Source organism: Perca flavescens, chromosome 19 (genome assembly GCF_004354835.1).
Source record: "Perca flavescens isolate YP-PL-M2 chromosome 19, PFLA_1.0, whole genome shotgun sequence".
In the NCBI taxonomy this organism is placed as follows: domain Eukaryota; kingdom Metazoa; phylum Chordata; class Actinopteri; order Perciformes; family Percidae; genus Perca; species Perca flavescens.
In genome coordinates, this window is record NC_041349.1 from 4,603,504 (window position 1) to 4,624,969 (window position 21,466).

At 39.6% G+C, this 21,466-nt stretch overlaps 3 protein-coding genes across 3 annotated transcripts in view; 1 reads left to right on the top strand and 2 right to left on the bottom strand.

Moving 5' to 3' along the window:
* Nucleotides 1–21,466, bottom strand: part of LOC114546120 (low affinity immunoglobulin gamma Fc region receptor II-like) — a 1,096,214-nt gene that overhangs the window by 831,352 nt on the left and 243,396 nt on the right. The gene's annotated exons all lie outside the window — the stretch shown is intronic.
* LOC114574050 (uncharacterized) overlaps nt 1–21,466 on the top strand; it is a 257,231-nt gene that overhangs the window by 31,941 nt on the left and 203,824 nt on the right. The gene's annotated exons all lie outside the window — the stretch shown is intronic.
* Nucleotides 5,759–8,801, bottom strand: LOC114545272 (nectin-4-like). The gene is made up of 3 exons (XM_028563566.1): nt 8,691–8,801; nt 6,124–6,480; nt 5,759–5,997 (listed from the first exon to the last, which is right to left on the bottom strand). Exons 1-3 carry the CDS (start codon nt 8,764–8,766, stop codon nt 5,912–5,914), a joined length of 519 nt encoding a protein of 172 aa, XP_028419367.1. The 5' UTR covers nt 8,767–8,801; the 3' UTR covers nt 5,759–5,911.

A 21,466-nucleotide genomic window follows, 5' to 3' on the forward strand; every position in this document is an offset into this window, starting at 1 on the left:
ATACCACTCCCGTAAAATGAGTATGGTTGGTTTGATATTTCTAAACAACCACATGTTGCACTGAAAAATCTATATTTTTAGTTACTTAACAGTTGAAAAAAGGAAATGCCCAAACTTTCATTAAGTGGAAGCAAGTTTAGAACAATCAGGGCAGCATGAACAATCTTTATGGTGTATTTATGTTTAATTTGGTCACTTTTATGAAGAGTAAAGTAATCTTCATATTCCAAGTCCAAATACTAAAGACTGAACTCATCAGAAATTCCAAAGGTCTCCTTCAGTAACAGTTTGCAGTTCCTTCACAGTAAGTGGGTAACCATGTGACAGTTTTGACAGTGAGTTAATTGTTCTCTGTCATTATGCGAGGGTCCCAGTTCTCAAGCTAGTAGCTTATTCTTGAGGTTGTTCACTTTTGGGGACAGCTTTGAATAATCCAGCTCAAGGAGGAGTTTCTGGAAGACTTCAAGCGTGTACCTGACCTCCTTGGGATAGGCAAGATTCACTGCATATGCCAAGCCAATGACCATGGAGCAAGCCCTTGGAAAGTTACCCAGAGCAGTCAGAACTTTCACACCCTCTACTACGATACCGATGTCATCAAGACCCTCTGGCGTAGTAGTCTTGATGTGGTAGATTTTAATCCTTCGTACAGCAAGGTCCTGCAACACACTGTCTTCATCAGCATCCTGAAATAGCAACATTTGGTATTTCAGACTGTACCCCCAAAGGAGAAGGTTCTAATTGAACAACTCCCAAATTGGTTGTTGCACATGATGCACTTCCGTTACGTAATAAAATCTGAGATAATGTACTTCCATAAGCATATTTTCATGCCAGGTAAGTTAAAAAGGATCTAATCAGCTCACCGCTCCACATGAAAACAATTCACTGACACCAGAGATGATGGTCTGAATTTAGTCACAGTTGTAAATATTTGGAAAACTTTGGAAATTAAATCAATTCATCGCTAAATAAATGAATTTCTTCCCGGCACTTGTCTGTGCACTTTGTGATCCGTTGCACACCTGTTATTTTACATTCACCAACACAGGCTGGTCACCTAGTGAGCCTTGTTTCTGGGAGTATTACTGTAGTCTTTTTCCTGGTCCATATCTATGATGTTAAATTAACCTTAGCCAGCAAATCAGCTGCATTATTAAATCTAGGTACAAGCATGCTGCATGCATATTGGATCATTGACACTGATGAGATTTATTCCTTATGTATCAAATTTGGTACCGATTGACCATACACTTTTCAATACTTGTCAGCATCGAAGCAATTTGGCTTTCGATACCCAGCCCTAGAGATGAGACAGATTACCTTCTTTATATTTTAACATGTTCTTGAACTTACATCATACTCCTTTAAGAGTTGATCTGTGGATTCCCCAAGGTACACCATCAAACACCGAATGACAACATCTCTGGTCATGCTGATGCTATGGTTGCTTGGAGCCTGAAATTACAAACATAAACATAATTCAAGTTCATGGTGTACAAATCATTTAATGACAAAACTTCTTAAACAGGCCTCCAGACTTTTTTCACCTCCGTCCCTGAACTGCCCTGAAAAACTATTTTAACCATCCTGACGTTAATGTAAAGCGTCCCAAAATTCAATATTTCTTTACTTTATTATCCTCTATAGTTGTTAGTGACATAATAAATAATTATAAATTGATAAAATTAATATTTATGTTGCTTGATTCAAAAAAAAAAGATTTATAAACAAGACTGAAAAGTTATCTGTTGGGGCACCTTTTTACCTTGATGATAAATTATTTATTTTCAGTTCAGTTCAAAATCCTGGACTTTGTTTCAGCAGGTTTTCTGCTCAGGTTCATAACTTTCTGCACATTCTGAATATTATGAGACTAACATCATTATTTAATGAGAATTCATAATATTTTATAATACAAGTCTACCTGACCTATACTCAGCTGTGCTCCCCTTCAAACTGTACTGAATGAGACAAGTGCACTTCATTGGAGGTACAAACCGAAACCAACACTTGTGGTCAGGCAGAAATCTCGGCACAAATCCTCACGCTAACTTCTGCAGCTCACAGTCCCAAACAGAGCCAGATTGTGCTTCAGGTTTTAGATATTTATAATGCAAAACTCTACCAGCGAGTCTGCTGGCTGCGCCTCAGCGGCGGCGGTTTACTTTTACGATTACGCCATATGCTGAGTTGCATTAGCTGGGTAGAGATGATTCTTGCCGCTAATCAACATCAGAATATAGATTTTTTTTTTTCATTGCATGAGAAGATTGATGTGTGTCACTTGACGCTAGCCTACACAGCGTGATTGAAAGGTCAGCAAGCCATTTGTGACTGAGAGAATCAATGGACCTGTACCGCGGGAACAGATGAGCAGCCAGCCTTCTGTGTGAGTCCGGCCTGACTGTAGTAATAGCGTGAGAAGACGGCCTCCATTGTAGTCAGCGCTCAGTCGGTTCAGTTTGGTTCAGTTTGTCATTTGCTAAGTGATAGTAATAAATAAGCACACACACACGATCCATTTCGGCCCTAGAGGCGCCCTACAGAATGCTTGTCTTCGTCCCAAACACATTTTCTATCGTCCCCAGGACAACAGGACGCCGTTAGTCTTGAGCCCTGTTAAAGCTGCAGTTTTTAACACCAGGTGGCTTACATTACTGCTAAACAAAATGTCTTAGGGACCAGTCCAGTGAAACTGAAAGGTTTTGGTCCCAGCAAACTAACAGTGCATATAAACTCCCATAAAACCACAACATTTTTACACCTTGTGTTTTGTATGGATTAAACAAACAAGACATAACATGTCAATCTGTGAGCTTTAGATGTGCTGGTAGGCAAATTTTGTAACCTTTGGACAGAGCCAGACTAGCCGTTCCTCAATGTATTCCTTTAAGCAATAAGTACACAGAGCTGAGTGATAACTGGTGCTAAACGAGTTGCTATATGGTTATGTAAACCATATATGTTGCACATTATTTGTAGATGACCGCAGCAGACATTTTCAATAAATTGTTTAGTGTTTCCAAAAAAGATATACCTAAACATATATGCTTCAAATGGCTGTTAATCACATAACCATTGCAGGTTGAGGGTTTTGGTGTCCAATCAACAACGTGGAACAGAATCAGTCATGTCAAAGCACTACTTTGCAAGTCTCAAACATGCGCCATTGGTTGTGAGTGATAGTGTATATTCAGTGGTCACTTTAAATTCGTGCACCTGTACAATTTAATGCAGTTCAATACAATTGTTCTGCCATAGAGTCTCCTGTTATGATGGATATAATGTTCCGTTTTTGTTGACACGGTCAGAGAGGTGTTACTAATGTATATGTTTTAGCATTGAGCTTATTACTATTGGAAGACTTTCTAGGACAATTGGGAGGTGTTACTAATATTCCAACCCCACATGTATGTAAATATGCAGTACAAAGAATTACAAACACACTTCAGTACAATGCCGTCCAGTATAGCTCCGCTTTTAACTATGACCTCAATAATAAACATATAATTGAATGTGAGTGCACACAAACTATTTTTAAAAATGTTAGATATTATTTAATTCTCTTTATCAGAATCACAGGCTAACCTCCTAACTACCTCCTGTGGATTTAAGTAGTACGTGCATTATATTACAGCAATTTGATTACAAAATAATATACAAACGTAATAGTCATTTAAGGTTACCTTGAGTAGGATGGCCTGCAACCTCAACCCCATGGTTCCACCTTTGGAGTGGAAGATGTTCAGAAGCCTCGGAGTGTATTCATCCAGCTTAGACATGAACTTTGATTCAAGATGCACCATTGTGATTCTGTGAAACTCATCCTGGATCTGAAAGACAAATAATACATATTACATATTGCACATATTATTGTTACAACTCTAGCAAGAAGCACTCTTATTTTGATGATGACCTTCATGTACATTCTGTGTTAAATCTGTGCAGCATGTTAATATATTTTGGCTAGCATACTACACTCTTCAGTGTTGGTAGTGTCTCACATCCACTCTCAAAGATTATTTAAAATGATTTGTTAGAAACTATACAGTTATATAATGCAACAAAATCTAAATCATTCTGGAATTTGACCTTGAAAATATGATTTAGAAAATAGTTGACAGTAACATAACACATTTTCTATTTATGAGCTAAATATGAAAAACCACCAGTGCAGTCCTTCACAGTGGACTAGGAATATTTCAAGTTAGCTGTGCTTGTAACTCACTTGAGAGGGCTCAAATAGAGCAGGCCATCTGGTTTTGATGTCTTCTATGTTGGGTGATAGGTTGATGATTTCGTTTCTTGGAGTGTATTCGCAGCTCGCCGGTGTAATCTGTCAGCACGTGCTGAAACCGTTTTGAAGGTATACTCCGACAGAGAAAAACTGAAAAAGTTTATGCCATCTGCTGTTGTGCCTCGTTGGATGTTACCGTGAATTGAGACATGAAACTGCGTGGCTAACATTACTTAACATGGAGCCTCTGTGAACTTGGGAGTAGCACACCCTCCAGAGCGTCCACAAAACACAGTAACAGACTAACGTTAGCTAATTTAGTTTGTTAGGGTGGAGGAGGGGTGAGGCACAGGCCGATGCCAGGAAAATTGGCAAAAGTAGAATACGTTAGCTGGTATCTTAAAGGTCATTGTCTATAACGTTATACTTGGAAAAGTCACATGAAATTGTGATATTTAACAGACTACTTTTTCAGTCGTTCATTGCCACGCTTTTAGTCTAAACATTAGAATCACTAACGTTAAATTAGGCTAACATACCTTTATTTTTACTTTCAGCCAGTAAAGTTGGACTGTTGGGTAACTTGCAGCAATGCAAAACAATGTTCAATTGCTAACTGTTACAGCAACTCCTTGAAAAATGTTTACAACTTACAATAATTAAACAAGTCTTACCTTTGGGAAACTGGCAGAATATGTTCGATGACGATGTCCATGTGGCTGAAAATAGCTGGAGCGGAAGTGTTAGGTGATTAAATCCAAAGACCTCCCAATGAGTAAAATTTATAAATTTTCTGCATCTTTGACTTTCCCGATAAAATATAATTAAATTCATCTTAATGACCCGCAGCTGATTTTATTCAAACAAAACTGAGTAAAATGTAATTGATAAATGAATAAAATTAGTTGAATTCAGCTCAATGTGATTCCAAACTGCAAATAGTCATTTTTATTATGTATATGTCACTAATGTTTGATTACTAAATATTAATTAACACCATTCTCAGTTTTTACAGTGTACATACTGTAGATATATAGATAGATAGATTAGATAGAGGGGAATGTTAGTACATTTATCAACAGGTTCAACAGCCTCACTTCTACAGAAATGAAACTTACTCTACCTGAATCCACTTGGGGTCAAAGGTAGAGCAGCTCAGAGAACTGAATTCTTCTCTTATGGCCTGTAGTATTGAGTCTGCGTCTTAAGACAATCTTGCAGACTTTCTGCACACAGTAGCCCAGGCTGCAGTTGGGTAATTGGCCACCCGCACAGCCCTGACCACGTATACTGCAGCATTAAAACAAGTTTGAGTGTGTTTGTGAAATCCTGGACATGTGAAGGTGTCTTCAGCTGAAACCAGAGACCCTCCATCAGATTCAGATCTTAGTCTCTCAGGATCACATCCTCCCCCCAGTCTCTGCTCCTCCTCAACACATTAAAAAAATCAATATGAGGTTGGATATTTGGAGCTGCTGTGTTCAAAGAAATAAAAGTGCACAAACGATAAATATATTTATTTTATAATTTTTTATTTTTCTCACAAGCTTTAAGTGTATTATTCTGTAAAGGTATAACATAAGCATATTGTATTGAACTAGTTAAGTCTCATGTGTCATTTGTATTATTCACATTTTTTTACATCAAAAAACATTGTCCCCTCTGCTTTTTTCACAAATTGCACCCTGCTCCAGACAATACAGCTGCCACACTCAACAGGTACACAAATGCAAAGTTGCCACCCTTAGAGTTTGAACCTGAAGATGAAAAAACATATGAGTCAGTAAATGTGTGATAGAGGAGCAGCTTTCATCCTCTCTGATGTTAGAAACTGCAGCTACAACCTGATACTCAGAAAAACTCACTGAGAGAGACTCACTCACCTGAGTCTGTAACCTGCAGACGGATGGTTCTGATTGGCTCAGAGTCGATGATTGCTCTCTTTTTCCGTCCTGAACCAGCTGGTGCAACCCGACACTCGTATGTGCCTTGGTCGATGCTGCTCACATTCTTCAGAATTAAAGATGCATCTCCGCCATTCAGCTCTTTGCCAGACAGGTCCACCCTGCCCTTATAGGATGGATTGTGTATGGTTGTATCTGTTTCTTTATCGCTGTAAAAGAGGATGTACTCTGGCTTTGGGTCATGTCTGCTCCACTCTACAGCACTGATGGAGGAATCAGCAGCCTGACATGGCAGAATGACATCCTGTCCAGGGTGTACTGGTACCACCATCATGTCTGATAAACAATAATAAACTACTATTAATAATAAGTCATGTTATTTCAACAGTTGTCTCCAGGTGTGTCCCTGCAGAAGGTCTCTGTAGAGTCTCACCTGATGGAGACGTTCACTGATCTGTCACAACTGCAGAGATATCACAGGACTTTATTACCACAAGGTCAACTCTTTACTAGACTGGGATGGGATTAAATGGAGCCATTCACACAGCCAATCAGAGCCGTGGAAACATGTTGGCAGATTATTTTATAGATATGGAGTCGGACCGATGTGTCACAATCTAACTCTATATAAATATATCAGTAGAAATCTGTTTCTAATGGGACATTTTACCATGTCTGCAAATTTGCTTAAAATAAATAAATTTGAATCTCCTTAAGATATTATATACGTATATAGAGATCAATATCTTTGCTGGATTAAGAATTTTGCCTCATTATTTGTCCTGCAGTACAAAGTTAAAAACAGTGTGATGATTAGGGATGGGCAATAACAAACTTTTTTTAATTCAAAACAATACCGATACTTTGTTACAATTTCATTGATACTGATACTGATACATTTCTTAAAATGGTATGTGATTAATCTTTGTTTCGTATTTTTTAACAATAAACTGAAGGATTTTTTAAAATTGGCATTCTTTACACACAATTTGTGCTCTCTCCAGTAAACTGGTACTATAATTTGAGTACGCTGTTTACATTCATTTTACAGTGTGCATTATATTTATCACATAAAGGGGCTATGCAGTTTGGGCCTTTTCTTTGCTTTTTGCTGGCAGGTTTCTCTATAGAGCTCCCCCTACAGCTTCAGAATAGATATTTGGCAGCTCCTATGTTTACTTGCGTCTGACTCCTCTCAGTCTGCCGTTTCCTCTTTCTCTGTTCCTCCGACAATGCTTTTCTTAGCTTTCTGCTTCTGTTTTGCCGGCTCAGCCATGAAGATAGTGTAAAAAACTCCATGTCTACCTTGTTAGCCGGTCCCTGAATGGGCGTATGTCTGCGGTGCTGTGAAGCAATTTGTTACATCGCGAGACCTGACATCACGCCATACTTCCTGATGCTGAGGTGGGCGGGGTGGTTTTTCAGCTCACCGGCGCTGGGGGGAAGCGAGACGACCACCATTCAACTCAAAAAAAAAAGTCATATAACCATTCCACTGACTCTGAAGCTGTTCAGTTAAGGTAAATTAAGCTAAATAAACTGCATAGTTCCCCATAGTTTCTAGATTTCAGAGTCCAAGTTCTTCAGTGTCTTTATTTTCTATGTCCATATATACGAGGAAGCAAAGCATATAATATGTAAAGAAGGAAACCCGGCCTCTATATAAACAAAACAAAAGTGAATAGCAGACCGACTGAATGCTAGTCTAATAATTGACTTTTATGAACTACTGCTCTTAACTGAAACCATTGAAGGGGTCAATTGGCATTTGCACAAACAAACAGCTGTACACTTTGCCTTCAAAGTGAGCAGTGGGAGTTAATATGATTTAGGAAATTTATATGTTAGCCCATGAGAGTGAGGGAGAAACAGAGTGAAAGAGATATTTACGCATCAAGCAACAAGCTGTTGTTGAGACACATAAAGCTGATTCATTTCTAACCAACTCAAGTCTAAGCGTCTGTCAAACAGCAACAACAAGATTCCTGATGCAGGAAATGTTGCTGGTGTTTGAGAACAGGTTGAACTGACTTCAGCACCACAGCGGTTTATTTCTTCCTGTTTAATCCAGCCAATCACAACACTGCACAGCTCAATGCACCTGACACCTTCAACACCGCCTATCTCTCTCTCTCTCTCTGTGTGTCCCACCTTTATGTAGGCAATAAACCTTTGTCTAAACTGCGTAGTTGGTCAAACAGTCTGAAACAGCACGATCACTCTCCTATATTTTAAGAAGGCTTACTGACAAAGTTGAATACAACGCTTGTAATTAACAAAACCAATACTGTTTAATACATTCAAACATGCTACAATGCATAAAAGCCTAACTTTTAACTACTACAAGAAAAAACTGTTCAAAAATTATTCACAATTTCATAAATCCAGCCTCATTATCAAAAGAAACTTCAACAGATAAATAGATCTTTTATTTACAGTATAGTTCAATTACATTCACAATTTCTAGAACAAGATGACATCATTCTGTATCAAAGGTCAGAAATAAAGTCTACATGAGTCTTTTTACAATAAGAGCTGATATTTACCAGAAGCTGCTTCAGACGGACGGAACAACAGGAAGATTAATAGAGTAATGCGAGCTTTGCTGGAATATCGCTCCATTACCCTACTTACATTGCAGAATGATGCCTGTTGGAGGGAATGGATACTGTACGGTCTGAGTTATATATCTGTGTGAGTGGGTGGAGCTACACAGCATTACACTGTGCAGCACAGTCTGTTACAGGAAATCCCTCACTCCAAGGCTTTGCAATCTGTCTGCAGTGGAGGCTGCACAAAGTGAAGATGCAGCCCTGTTTAGGAACTCTTAACTGGGTGACAACTGCCCAATTTGCCCACCCAATTTTTCTACCAGCCCAGCCTAATATAGCAGGCTAGAACCGGCCCTGGTGTGAACAGATATGAACCTATCTATGGTCCCCGTGGCCCTCTGCTGGACTCAGAGTGTATCTGCCAACTGTTCACCTCCAGGCTCTTGCTTCCTACCAGCTGTCTACACTGCACATGTGCAGCTGTCAGAAAAACACACAAACTTCTAAAAGCAAATATGGAGCCAATGACAGATTTATTTATATTAACCCCTCTACAGTAAGCCTGCAGTCTCTGAGGCTACATCTTCACTACTATGTTTTCATTTTTAAGGAACGTTTTGAGACAAAAGAGTTTTATCTCCAGCAGCTAAACTATCCCTAATCTTGTCTGTCGTTACCCTGCAGTTGTAAATCATGGATGTAAGCTATATTTTAAAAATACAGAAAATACTACGGTGAAAAGTAAGAGCAGGGATTTACAATCTTGGAGCAACGACAAGGTGGAACTGTTACTGAAAGGTCTGTAAGCTACCTAACTGAAAAGATGTGCGTCCTTGTTTCCAAAAGTCTCAGTTTGTGCTCATCCAGACTTTTCAAAGCAACCCTGGAGTTTTCAAACCAAAACGTAGCAGTCTGGATGTATCCTCCGAGCTTGTCTCTGCTATTCTGATCTTCTCGTCAGTGTGTTTCTGGCCTGGGTGTACAGGAGTCGGTCCCCACTTCTGTAACCCTCTTCCTAGCCCTGACAAAGCTGCTTAAGTTTAGCTGTGAATCCGGGTTTGTTGTTGGTGTATGTGTAGAAGATTTTAGTCGGCACCCACATCTTCACACAGCGTCAGTTCATCCAGAGCTCAGAACTCTCCAACAGCAGGCCTGTAACTCCAGCTTTGCTTCGTTGGTCTCCTCACAGTCTTGACCACAGTCTTAGCAGATTTTAGTTTCTGCCTGTAGTTTGGGAGAAGACTAACCAGACAGTGATCAAAGAGTCCCAAAGCTGCACGCGGAACAGAGCGATAGGAATTATTTAATGTTGTATAGCACTGGTCTGCCGAGGTTCTTCCTAAAAGGGAGTTTTTCCTCACCACTGTCGCAACAGCCACTGCTTGCTCTTGGGGAATTACTGTAATTGTTGGGGTTTTGGAATTTATAGAGTGTGGTCTAGACCTACTCTATCTGTAAAGTGTCTCAAGATAACTCTGTTATGATTTGATACTATAAATAAAATGTAATTGGTCCAGTGTGTTGTTGTCCCTACAAGCTGAACAAAAGGTCCAGGAGTGTTGTTTCCAGTTGTTGTCCTAATCCTCAACCAATGAGCTTTACTGTTGGGATATCAGTTAGAATTATCGTGTTCATTTTGAGGTGTGATGTTCTAAAGGCCCTCAGTTTTCCATTACGCTGTATTACTGACGGATGTACCGTATATATAAAAAATCTATTTCCTGCAAACTGCTTGTCAGAAAACCTCAAGAGTGACACACAAACAGGAAGGAGGTGGGCTTTGCTCTGTGTGTCTGGTAAGATGTTAATGATCTCAAATGACCAACATTTCAAATGGAGGAATCATCTGCTGCTGCTGCTGCTGCTGCTGCTGCTGCGTAAGTTCAACTTAATGTGCGTTTGTCTCCAAAAATGAGTTCTAAACAGTTTTAAGACATGGAAAACGTATCTGTTATTTTGAGAGCAGCAGTGAGTTAAAGTGTGAATGATGTATGCAAAGACTGAGTTTAGCCACACAGGGACAAGAGATCATATACAGCTCAAACTAGAAGTTTAAACTTCATTAATCCCTACTTGGTAATATAGCAGCAAAAAGCACACAATAACACTATTACAAACTTCATTGTTTACAATGTGCAGAGCCTTTTTTAGTGTCCGATTTAACTTTGGTGCCTACATGTCTGCACAAATTCTAATTATTGATTATGTTCTTACTTTTCTAAACCGGGCAGCCACTTGGCTTTTCTGTTACTCACTGCTCTCCAAATTGGGGAAAAAAAACAAAAAATATTAAATGTGTCCTTAAATGATATGACATATTTGCATACGCTACCAGCTGAGCTACCCATGCACTTAAATATACATACATTTTTTTTACAAAAAAATAGACCATCTACTATCTAGTATCAATGGGTAATTGTTTTTCGGTGCACTATAACCAGAGTTGTTCTGTTTCCGTCTTGTTGTATATCAAACTAACCTGAGGTTAAATTCTCTTCAGTTCTGACCTCAGTGTTGAGCGGCACAACAAACCAAGGTCAGTAAACTCCTTCACATTTGATCAAAAAGACAGTGTTTGAGGAGGGAAAGTTTAGAAATACAATAAAACAATGAATGTAGTTGAAGTAAATGATGATGAAAAAAAAAATCTTGATTTAGGCTGAAGCCTACCCAAGCCTACATTACCCGCTGCCCCTGGTTATTTAATTGGAGAAAGTTATGGGCCATCCAGCAATAACCGTTAAGTCAGTCTAAGACAGCAGCTAGCTACTCAGATCATTGGGTAGCAGGGGGAGGTACTGTATATCTGTATGTCAAAATTAGACCTAAAATGGAAGATGAAAAATGAGGATAGTGCTTGTGAGGTGCCTACTAAACCTGCATTTCCATTAGACGAAACAGAGAAAACGTTTCATTTCTCTGATTCTCTGCTTTGTTCTATCTCCGAGACTCTCTTCAGTCTCTCTCTAGCACACTCCACCACATACCGGGCTCGCAGGTGCTCGTTGAGCCTCCGTCTAAAACTCTGCTATTTCCACCAGCTGACAGTTTGTAAAATAGAAATAAAATGCATTCTGGATAATTTTAAAGTTTAAAGATGACTCGACCAGCTGACTTCTCTATTGGCTGTTGAAACAGGAGACGTCTCTTAAGTTCTAAAACCAGCCTCTGGAGACTCGAGCAGCTGAATTGCAGCAACACTATCAACTAGTTTGAGTCGACCTGAGATCCTGCAACGTTCTAAAACGGTTCCGTCTCGTCACTTTGAGAAGCAATTCGAAAACATGCAGAAATAGCAAATCAGAGATGATTCAGCAGAGAACAGACTCATGAACAGATTATGAGGAATGTGGACAAATTGCAAAATATCTATAACTGCTTCTTTCTGTCCTCCTCCCTCCAGTCTCTCTGACTGTGAGTCCCAGCAGCTCTCAGATGTTTGAAGGACAGTCTGTCTCTCTGAGCTGTGAGGAGGACGACAGCTCTGCTGGATGGACTCTGAGGAGGAACACGAGTCATGAAACCAGGACTCAGTGTGGAGATGGCTGGGGAAAACCTGCTGGTTCGTCCTGTAACATCAGCCCCATGGTCTCATGGTACAGTGGAGTTTACTGGTGTGAGTCCAGAGAGGGAGCAACCAGTAACATCATCAACATCACTGTCACTGGTAAGATCAGACTGTGGAGTCAGTATTGATGAAGCTGTGTGAGAATGGATGACACGCTGTAGTTTGTCTCTGTGTTGAGGTGGACCAGTGATCCTGCAGAGTCCTGTCCTCCCTGTGATGGAGGGAGAAGACCTCACTCTGACCTGTAGAACAAAGAAGTCCTCCAACCTCCCAGCTGGTTTCTATAAAGATGACTCCTTCATCAGGACTGAGCCTGCAGGTCACATGACCATCCACCATGTTAACAGGTCTGATGAAGGCCTCTACAAGTGTCTCATCAGCAGTGTTGGAGAGTCTCCACCCAGCTGGGTCTCTGTCACAGGAGAGGAGGTTAAAGGTCATCATTCAGCTTAGGGTGCTTTTACAACTAGATTTCGGTAGACTCAGGGGGGTATCATTTTTGAATTGGTTGGGTTTGTGTTCACACAGCACTTTTTAAAAAACACCAAACATTGTCTTTGAGATTATGATGATGTGTAGTCATAACTTATGGATTTGAAAGTTGTCACATCTTTAATCAGATAGAAGTCGATGAATTGTGTGCAAGGTTTAAACTGTAAGCTTGTAAATTCCATTTTTTGATTTAATTTGCTGTATTTAGTTCCTATCACATACTCCCCTAAAGTGAAACAAACTCTAGAGCACTTAGAAGTGTGCAGACACGTGTTTTCAAGCATACCAGAGTTTGGTTGTTTGGTCCGCGCCAGAGTACAATGAGCTTTCACAGCGCCCAACCGGACTATCTGACAAAACGGTTAAAAGCTAAGATAAAAGGCTGATATTTGATCTTTTTACTTTTTTACTTCTTTAACCAAGTGAATTCACTCACATAATAGCTCCACACACAACTCTCTCTGTATTTCTTAGTATGGCTTTGTTAAGAAGATTGTGGCGTCCGGTGACTTTCGCGCGCAGAAACTCAAGTAAAGATAATGACCTCTTCTGAAGTATATATAAATATATTTTAATTATATTCTTTTGTTCGTTTTAGAGAAACCCCCAACTACAAGTGCTCCTTCATCTCCCTCTACTCCTGATTCTTCTCCCCCTCCCTCCAAGTTGTGGTCCGATTCAGTGGGTGTTCTGATTGGGCTGGTTCTACTGGTTCTACTGGTTGTGCTGGTTCTACTGGTGAGACAGTGCATCCGTAGGAAACCTAAAGGTTAGACACGGACTCCAGAATGACATAAATTATGCTGCAGATAACTGATCATGTTTTACTGTTATCTTCTAATAATATTTCAGAATTGGAGCGAAGCGTGTCAAAGTAGTTGAAATCTTCAACTCTAATTACAACCTGTTTCTTTAGGTCAAACATCTGTTAGGATTCTCATTAATTACTTTCATGTTGTTGATAAAACATCCATTTAGTATGCTCTGGAGCTTTTGATCGTACCACATAATCCTCCTCATGTTCCATCTTTAAGCATGTCTCTTTAATGAATACATTGATTACAATTTATGTTTATTTTGGTTGATTGAAGCTGCGGATGCTGGAGATGACGACAACACAGACGACGTGACATACACTGATGTCCAAATATCACATAACCTGCAACAGCCAATCAGACGGAGCAGAGGTAAATATGTTTATATTGATTTTCATAAGAGTCTTGCGTATATGTAATGTCTTGAGAGGACGTTTTGGGAATAGACCATTTTATAAAATTAGGATATTTTAGAAACTAAATCACTGTTTTTAGTTCACAATACTCACTGAGTAAGGTCTATTTTAGAAGATAATAGCATGGGTTTTGCTTTGCATGAGAGTCCGGGTGTTTTGTACCCTGTGGTTAACACCTCTTACAGCTCTTACAGCTCTTACAGCTCTGTGGTCGTCCAGTTTCCTGTTTCTCATACAAACACTTGAGCTGAGTGGGGGTCTGCACTCGTTCACTGCAGGACACAGGACAAAACAAAGATGATATACATTATAAATGTGCTGATTTACATATCTCTGTACGGTCTGATCATATAAAATAACTTCTTAAAGGAGGAGAGCCTTTGCGGGGCAGACTTAAAACAGAAACGAGCAACAAATCTAGCAACTTTCTGTAGAAGAGAGACACCTCTACTGTCTAGAAAAAGTGAGGACTTTGTCTCTTGCAGCCGCCACAGTCACATCTCTCTGTCCCTTCAGACTGTCACTGAGGAGCAGCAGCGAACCTACAGGAGCTTCATGTAGTGGCCAGTGCAAGCCCCCCAAATATCTTACCATTATAATGAATGTAAGATATGATTTGTTTTAAAATATAAGTGGTTGGCTTTCTAAATTCAGTGTAAATGGAATGTAAGGAACAACACATTTTTCAACAACACACGTTTACTTGTCAACCTTTCATTACGTGACGTTTCCAGTCTATGGGTCAGACTCAAACACACAGACCTCTGAAGCAGAGCTGTGCGTCGCTTAGTGTCCACTCTCTCTGTATAAATAGAGACGAGCAGCGGCACAGACACGGAGCTGCTGCAGCGCGCCTGCCCTGGTCTGTGCAGCTTCAGGTTGCTGTGGACATGCTCCAGCAGATGTGTCCCTATTTCTGCGTAGTTTTGTATTTCCACCTCCGATGTAGAGCAGCATACAGCCACTTCCCTAAACTGTCTCATTCAGAGATCAGAGTCCCAAAGGTGGCTCTGTGTCTCTCAGGAGAAGCAAAAGTGGGAAGAGTAAATGATGCTAGGCTACATGTGTGCTGACTCAGATATAATTAGAAACATCAATCCAAAGGAGAATAAATAGATGAAAGCAATACAGAATGCCTGAAAACCTTTCTGCAATATATTACATTTTGCTTCTTTTTTTATTGTATTTTAATGAAAGGGTCGAGGATATTATAATACCCCAGTCTTACAGTGGCAAAGCAGAGTGTGTTGTTGCTTTGTCTATCTGCACAAGACAAGGCTTCTCTGAATTTGAACCAATTTCCTTTGCTTCTTTGAGTAAGGTTGTAATGGCGGCACAATGTACAACCTGCTCACTGGATCCTCTGCCTTCTTGGTTTGTCAAAGAGCTATGGCCTACATTGTGACCTTATGTTTTATTGATCTTAAACTCTTCCCTCCTTACTGGAGTCTTTCCAGCTTGCTTCAAAACTGCTGTGGTTAAACCCCTACTAAAGAAGCCTGGCTTGGACGTAGACTACATGACCAACTATAGACCTGTTTCAAACCTTGCCTTCCTGTCAAAAATGTTTGAGAAATTGGTCTCAAATCAGCTTTTAAATTATCTGTCGCTAAATAAGCTATTTGAGCCATTTCAGTCTGCTTTTCGGGCAAATCATTCCACAGAAACAGCACTTACAAAAGTAGTGAATGACTTGTAACTGTCTATAGATTCAAGGTCAACAAGTGTTTTATTGCTGTTAGATGTTAGCGCTGCCTGTGATACGGTTGACCACATAGAATTTCTTTGGCATCTCAGGACAAAATTTCAATGTGTTTTATATGACAACATATTATCCTAGAGTTCACCAGGGATCTGTACTGGGTCCAATACTTTTTTCACTTTACCTATCCCCATTGGGTCAGATTTTCCGTTCTTTTGGGATTGCTTTTCATTGTTATGCTGACGATATGCAGCTGTATATGCCACTAGGTGTAGGAAACAAGTCTAATACAGTTAAACTTGAGGCCTGTCTTGCAGGTGTTAAGAGCTGGTTATCAACAAATTTCTTGTTGCTTAATCCTGCTAAGACTGAAATGATGGTTATTGGACCAGCAAAACAATGTCATCTTTTTGATCAGATTTCTTTGTCTCTCGATGATTGTGCAATCAATCGTAGAGACCAAGTTAAGAATCTTGGTGTGCTTTTTGATCAGACACTTTCGTTTGGTTTACATATAAAGGAGGGGACCAGAGTTGCTTTTTCCATTTAGAAACATCTCCAAGATCAGATTAATACTTAGTCGTTTAAGGACTCTCAGGTCCTCATTCATGCCTTTGTGTCATCTAGGCTAAATTATTGTAATATTCTTCTGTCAGGTCTGCCAAAGAAATGTCTTCGGAGTCTGATGGTTCAGAATTCTGTAGCTCGTGTTCTGACCGGAGCCTCCAGATATCAACGCAGTGCACTGTTGTATCTTAATGAACTAGTGAACCCTTATGTGCCTGCTCGAGCCCTGCGTTCTCAGGGGACGGGTCTTCTGAGTGTCCCAAGGGTTAAAAAGAAGACAATTGGTGAACGGGCCTTTTCTTTTCGTGCACCAACATTCTGGAACATTTTACCTCTGGACATCAGGAAGGCTTGTTCTGTTGAGGCTTTTAAAGCAGGGCTAAAGACCCATCTGTTTACTGTTGCGTATGAGGCCTTATTTCTCTGCATGTTTTCCTGACAGTCCGAGTGTGTGTTTTTTTTATGTTTTGTACAGCACTTAGACTTGAAAGTGCTTTATAAATATATTATTATTATTATTATTATTATTATGTTTTTTTATTTGGATTGTAATCTATGTTTCCCTTTAGATAAAGATATTTCCAGCATATATTGATTCAGCAAAAGGTAAAAAAAACAAAACAATAAGTGCATAAAAATTCACAAGAATGCAGGAAATTAAGTATTTAATGCTCAAAATGTTCAGGAGGTAGACCCCCAGACCCCCCCATCATAAGTCACCATGCACACAAATCTGGAAACAAAACACTGGCCTTTGGGTTGCCAGACCAGTTATGATTAGACCAAATGTTGGTGCCGTCTAACTTACATGGAAGCTAGAAACAAAAATTATCTCTATCACTGACACAGCGCTGTGGAGATCTGGCAATGCAAGAAAACTCAATCTCGCCTAGGGCAACCAAGGGGCTAGAAACTGCCCTGGAGACACTTTCTCTCACTATGACTCTAGAGTCGCTACTTGCTCCGAAGATAATCATCGTCACTCTCTCACTTCTCCCTCGCTCTATCACACACTCCCCACATACACACAGACAGACACACACACACACACACACACACCGGCTCAGGCTTAGATGTGTGTACATTGTTTCTGTTAATAATGTATTATATTAAGTGTCCATTTCATTATAATATTCAGATTTATCATAAATAATTGAACATGTATTTTAATTTGTGTTAAAGAGGGGTGGAGGTGGGGTCACATTTGAGCATTTAAAAATCTACTTGAAAGTAACGCAATAGTTACTTTCTGAAGTAACTAGTTACTTTTATAATTTGTAACTCAGTAACTAATTTAGTTACTTTTTGGAAGAATTAAATAGTAACTGTAACAGATTAACATATCTCTGTATGGTCTGATCACATAAAATAACTTCTTAAAGGAGGGAACTGTTGTACCGTTTTACTCAAACTGTTATTGATCAGTTTATTTAATGTGATTAGTAAAATGCCTTCTTTCTTTTCCATTTTATAAGCAACAAGTGCAGTTAAAGTTGTCAGCACCAGAGTCCAACAACATTTTCTAGCAACTTTCTGTAGAAGAGAGACACCTCTACTGTCTAGAAAAAGTGAGGACTTTGTCTCTTGCAGCCGCCACAGTCACATCTCTCTGTCCCTTCAGACTGTCACTGAGGAGCAGCAGCGAACCTACAGGAGCTTCATGTAGTGGTTAAACCCCTTGGTTACTAAGCATTATTGTCCCTTGGGAAAAAAGAACCTAAGCCTACCATGTACATCATTTATTTTCATTTTAAGAGTTCCTAGACTCTACAAAACTAGGTGGCGTTGTCCGACAACATTTTATAATTAATTTCCGCCACTCCAGCAGCAACCTTGCCACACTCTAAATGATTTACTATTAAGTCCTTTTGTAATACTCTGAAAATAAGTATTATAGATCGTAGTAAAAGTTCAAATCAATGTCATTTCTTTTCCAGAGAGTGATTCTGCTGCAATCTACTCCGGAGTGAGAACAGAAGACGTCAGTTACGGACAAATAGTGATCAAAGACAAGAAATCAAACAGGAAGAGAGGTACAGCTGCTCTTCTATGTCTCCATCATTCGAAACATCTGTTCGAGAACACAGAAGAAGTTTTAATCTATCCTGTTTACATGTCAAAATATTCCCTCTTTCATTCCTTCATCCAGCTTCTTGGAAAGGTCGACGTTATAATGTGTGCTCATATCCAAAAACCTGATAAAATCTCTTTGATAATGTTTAAAAGTAGCTGTGTTTCTTCTTTTCTTTTGCCGTGCATCTCTTGATGACGGAGTCCATCTCTAATGGACTTTGACTGCGGACTGTTCTGGCCTCACCATCGCTCATTATTCCTGATAATGTCGTACGGCATTAACTGTTACTTAGTTAAAATCATTTTTTTTGCCAGATATTCATGTTATTCTTCATGTTTAGCAACTTACAGTTAATATAGGTCACTGGGTGTCCCCCCCCCAACCATTGTTCCCAAGGCCAACAAACATGTCCCTAAAGTCTAGTGTCTAGCCAGGCTCAGTGCATAAGGCCATCTGAAGGGCAATAAATGCAAAATCAAAATTGAGAAAATCAAACAAAGAAATTTAATGTATAGCGTGTTTCAAAGTTAAGATTTAAGTTTAGTTTCAGGTTCAGCAGGAAAAAGGATACTTTGTTTTCAGAGTCTCAAACGGACCTTTAATACAACTTATAATTGTCTACTTTATTTCCACTCAACGTGTAAAACCACAGCAGTAACTTCCTCCTGTTGATTCCAGTGAACTGATCTGACCCTGGTGAGGTTTCTCATAACAGTCTCTGCTCTATCTGGCAGTGAGGCGTTTGTCTGTGTACCTTGTGGTAAAAAAAGTACCCTTAGTGCAGCTTTGTGGTCGTCCAGTTGCCTGTGTCAGAAAAAAATTTGTTCAGACCAGGTCTAGAAACCTGCAGCCATGTCCATAACAAGTCTATGATTCTCCATTAACAATAATCTTACAGCAGTATAAACATTCTTCTTTATATTACACGTGTTTTAGTAGCAACACAGCAGCAGTGGTATCAGTACCTGCAGTAATATAATGTGTATTTTATTTGATTTTCCAGCCAGAGATCCAGCTACAGTCTCATCACCAGTGAGAGGAGCAGAAGACGTCATTTACGGACAAATAGGGATCAAATCAAACAGGACCAGAGGTACACACAGATGCTCTTTATTTCTCAACTTCAAACTGAGCCAGTCTTTACGCTAAGCTAAGCTAACCACTTCTAGCTCTGTACCAAACACACAAAGTGAGACTCATTTCAATGTTGTGTTGTCACTCTCAGAAAGAGAGCAATAGGATTTCCTAAAAATGTGGTTTAATAATGTACTATTCCTATAAAAAGATACAAGTACAAAAGGACAAAACACTGACCATGTTTAATTGCACATTATATTAATTTTTTTTGTCCTCATTCCAAAAAAGACATAATTCTGAGTAAGCTGTTTATATGGCTAAATAAACATGTAAATGGACATTCACACACTGGAGGCCGAGGCTGCCATACAAGATGACAACTGCTCATCAGATCTACAAAGTTTCATTTGCAGAGTGGCTGTGGTTAACTGCTCCTCAGATCTCTGCAGGGTAAATCCAGACAGCTAGCTAGACTATCTGTCCTATCGGAGTTTTCTGTTGCACGACTAAAACAACCTTTGAACGTACACGTTTCACCAAAACAAGTTCCTTCCTGAGGCTATTTAGCAGAGGCACCGTGGCTCCGTCCGGTGTCTTAGCACCGCCCAAGATGATTGTGATTGGTTTATAGAAATGCAAATTAACCAAAGCATGTTTTTCTCCACCGCACTTTGGAGGAAGGTCTGACAATGCGAAACATTTTATCAAATAATCATTCAAACACTGTGACACACAGATGGCACAACATCAGGGGATCTCTCTCTCTCTCTCTCTCTCTCTCCCGACTTGAGGGCAAATGTTCACATTCCATGCCGTCTGGCACTTTTGAGAGGTGTTCTCTTCACTGATGAACCCTAACCCTAACTAAGTATATTTCCTCGACTTGTTCATGGACTGGACTATGACGTTTAACTTATGATAGTCCATGGGCTTATGGGAAATGTTGTTAATTAAATGCTGCAAAACAAAAAAAAACATTGAAGAAAACAATATTTAAGGTTTTTTTATCTAAACGTATGAAGGGAGCCAAACATTTAACTGTTGAGAAACGCTGTTGTCTGCTGATGGAGTTTGTCTGTGATAGTTTCTCATTTAATTGGAACTGTTTGTGTTCAGAGTCTCCAGCAGAGCCAGAGGTCCTCTACTCCTCACTGAGGAAGACCTGAACACCATCACACCAGTCCAACCAGTGGAGTCCAACCCGCCAATCACTGGTCCCCAGAGACCCTCACACCTTGGTACATTCATCTGTTTGACTTCCTATCTGTATATGTTAAGGCTAAATGAGACTCATGCAGCTACAAAGAGACAAACAACTCAACTCAATTTAGAGCATGTTGCATTCTTTATATGTGTGTTGTTAAATAAAACCATAGAGTTCTTCCTTTGTAAGTGTTTCATACATGCACAACACCAACAAATATTTACTGAACAGAGTCTAATAATAATAACTATTTACTGATATTTATATATTGTATTTATGAGCTTGTTTCTGTGCAGGATCAATAAACTCTGTTGTCCCCGGTTGTTTTCTTCGTGTGGTTCTGTGGGTTTCACATCTCTGACAGATGGAACATTTGTTCTGGTTGTGGCTAACCGATCTACGCTTCTCTTCAGCGCAGAGAACAGAGAAACACACCGCAGAATATAAACAGCAGCGGTTGGAAACTTTTACACAAATCACAAACAGCTTCAGCGCACAGCGTCTAAGGTTTGATTTTATAGTCAGTGAAAGTTCAGTCAATTTTTTTTAAAGAATCAGAAAAGGGTTTATTGCCACAATAAGTACACTTAACAAACAAACCTAATAAACATTAATATAAAATAAACAATCAATACAGAAAAACAAATAAATTCATACAACATAACTGTGGCATAACAAAAAAGGCTGAATGGGGTTGAGTGCAGAATTTGCAAAGAATATATTATATGTGCAATGGGCAGAAGGTCCAGTATAGTCCAGGATCAAAGTTAATGCAAAGTGTAGGGAATGGGGTGGGGAACGGGGGTGGGGTTAAGAGTCAGTGGGGGTCTAGGGCCTTGTTGGTGAGGCTGACTG